Below are 2,809 nucleotides of genomic sequence, written 5' to 3'. Positions count from 1 at the left end.
GCCCCCAGACCATGAAGGGCGACGAAAGCGGGATAGTCTGAAGGCCCTGAGCCGGCTGGTGGATTTTCTTGGCATGGAACTGGTAGGCCTCGCAGGACCTTACCAGCTCGGTCGCCTTGTTGAGTGTCGTGGGCCAGTAGAACCCACTGCGGAATGCCTTGCCAACCAGGATACGTGAAGATGAGTGATGCCCGCAGTCTCCACCATGTATGTCAGCCAGCAGCTCGTTCCCTTGCTCCCTGGAGATGCAGCACAAGGAAACATCATTTGGTCGTTTTCTGTATAGCTCACTGTCCTGGATGCACTATGCCGTAGCCTTCCGGGCCACACGCTCTGCGTCCTCCTCCTTCTCCAGCAGCGTCCCATGCACCAGATATGCCTTGAATTCCTCGGTCCGGCACCCCTCCTAAGTCTCGAGCGCCAGGAGCAGACGTGCTCCTAAGGTAGGGCCGCAAGCGAGGGCTCTCGAGGCCGATGGCTGAGGGAGTTCTTCTCGAGGTGATGTAGTCTCCGCAGCCGCAGGGGTCGCCGAAGCCTTGAAGAGTCGCTCTTCGAAGACACCGGGTTCTTGGAATAGCCGCCTCGACGCCTTCTTGGTGATTTCGTCAGCCTCCTTGTTGGTGCCGCGTGGCACATGCTGTAGCTCTAGGCCCAGGAATTGCTTCTCCATCTTGCGCACTTCCGCGAGGTATGCCTCCATATGCTCGTCCCTTGGTTCGTATACCTTGTTGGAGAAGTTGACGAGGAGATGTGAGTCACCCTTGATGGTGAGACGCTTCACCCTCAAGGCTACAGCGGCCTTGAGGCCAGCGATCAACCCCTCGTACTCTGCGATGTTGTTGGAGAGCTTCTCGCCCCACTGGAAGCAGAGCTGCACGGCATAATATAGCTTGTCTTGGGTGGGCGAGATGAGCACAGCGCCGGCCCCTGCGCCTTGTCGTGCGAAAGCGCCATCAAAGTACATGACCCAGCCATCCGATGCTTCATTTCCCGGTGAGAGGGATCGGCTCTCGCCTGCTTCGGGCTCCAGAGTGTCGGTCCATTCCGCAACGAAGTCAGCAAGCGCAGCTCCCTTGATAACCCTGGTCGTACTGAACTCCAACTGAAATGCTTGTAGTTCAATGTTCGATTCAGCGACTCTCCCCGTGACATTGGGGCTCCGGATCACCCTCTCCAAAGGGTAGGCTGAGACGACCTTAATTGGGTGGCCTTGGAAATAATGGTGCAGCTTGCGTGAGGCCACCAGGAACGCGAGCAAGAGCTTCTGCGGCATTGGGTACCGTGCCCTCGCGTCCCGTAGCATGGTGCTAACAAAGTATATTGGGTGCTCGACGAGGGCGGGAGCGTCAATGCAACTTGTGTCCTCCAGATGTCGTGGTGCCTCCTGAGGCGGGGGGACCTCAGGAGCCTGGTCTGCCCATCTAGGCCTCTGCAGGCCCTTGAACGCCGTCTCGTGGGGTGTGATCGTCTGTGGGCATCATCTTGGCCTTAGCGGCACCGTCTTGTGACTGCACCATTTCAGCTGGGGACGCGGTATTGAGCTGCGGGTTCTTGGCCCGGCGCTCCTCACGAATCGCCACCAACGCCGCGCTGGCGGAGTGAGGCGTAGCGGCCAGATAGAGCACCAGAGGCTCGAGGGGGTGAGGTGCCACCATCACCGGTGGGCTGGTTTGGTATCTCTTGAGGTCTTGAAATGCCAGATCTGCCTCTAGGGTCCATTCAAACGGGCATTTCTTCTTCATCAACTTGAAGAACGGCAGAGCGCGCTCCCCCAGCTTGGAGATGAAGCGCCCCAGCGAGGTCACGCAGCCTGCAAGTTTCTGCATTTCCTTGAGAGTTTGTGGTGGGATCATGTCCTCTATTGCCTTGACCTTCTCGGGGTTAGCCTCGATCCCTCTGTGAGAAACGAGGAAACCCAGTAGCTTGCCGGATGGAACACCGAACACGCACTTCTCCGGGTTGAGCCGCAAATCCACTTGGCGCAGACTAGCGAAGGTCTCCTCCAGGTCCTGAATCATGGTTCTTGCCTCCCAAGATTTACCACGATGTCGTCGACGTAGGCTTCAGCATTTCTGCCGAGCTGCTGACCCAGGGCGATGTGCATCAGCCGCTGGAAGGTCGCCCCAGCGTTGCGTAGTCCGAACGGCATGCAGGTGTAGTAGTACACCCCGCACGGGGTCAGGAAGGCGGTTGATGAGGACATCAATACCATTGTTACACCCACAGCCCCTGCTGCTATACATACTGGACCAATTACTAGAGCTCACGCACGCCAATTAAATTACTAGGTACTTTCGTTTCTTGGTAATGATTCTAATGTTTTCATGAGAATATGATGCTGCCTAAATTGGATACATTTGTTTTGCTTACAAATGAAGGGCCTAGCTTGGACAAGAAGATGAACCTTGGAGCAAGTTCAAGCATGGAGATGATGGCGTGCGCAAGGGGAACAAGAATGGAGTTAAAAGTGATGATTCCAGGACTTTGAAGCCACCATAATGGGTGCATGAAGCCTTGGATGAAATATACAAGATGCAACTTCATATATTTCGTCCAGAGGCTATCCTAGGTGCCGCGTCACCTTATTTTTGGGCCAGGCCCATGTAATTTCGAAATACTTGATTATATGTTGTTTTTAGAGTCCGTATGTGTGGGGAAACAAGAGTTAGGGTTGGTTTCGGACCCCTCCTCCAAGGGCCACGAAATTTCACCCTCTATCCTCCATATATATAGCCCTTAGGGCATCGTTTAGACATTGGGTTTTTTTTAGATTAAAAGTTTGCCATAGCTGCAACTTCGCGTACTTCGT

At 54.8% G+C, this 2,809-nt stretch overlaps 1 protein-coding gene across 1 annotated transcript; it reads right to left on the bottom strand.

The window, feature by feature from the left end:
* Positions 1–406: 406 nt before the first annotated feature.
* LOC147985011 (uncharacterized) lies at positions 407–1,273 on the bottom strand. Its single transcript, XM_087541365.1, has one exon. It carries the CDS (start codon positions 1,271–1,273, stop codon positions 407–409), a length of 867 nt encoding a protein of 288 aa, XP_087397491.1.
* Between the last annotated feature and the right edge of the window lie 1,536 nt (positions 1,274–2,809).

Source organism: Triticum urartu, chromosome 2A (assembly GCF_056163025.1).
Source record: "Triticum urartu cultivar PI428250 chromosome 2A, HENAU_Tu73, whole genome shotgun sequence".
NCBI lineage: Eukaryota > Viridiplantae > Streptophyta > Magnoliopsida > Poales > Poaceae > Triticum > Triticum urartu.
The sequence above is the reverse complement of the archived record's forward strand: the minus strand, read 5'-3'. Positions and strand labels throughout refer to the sequence as shown.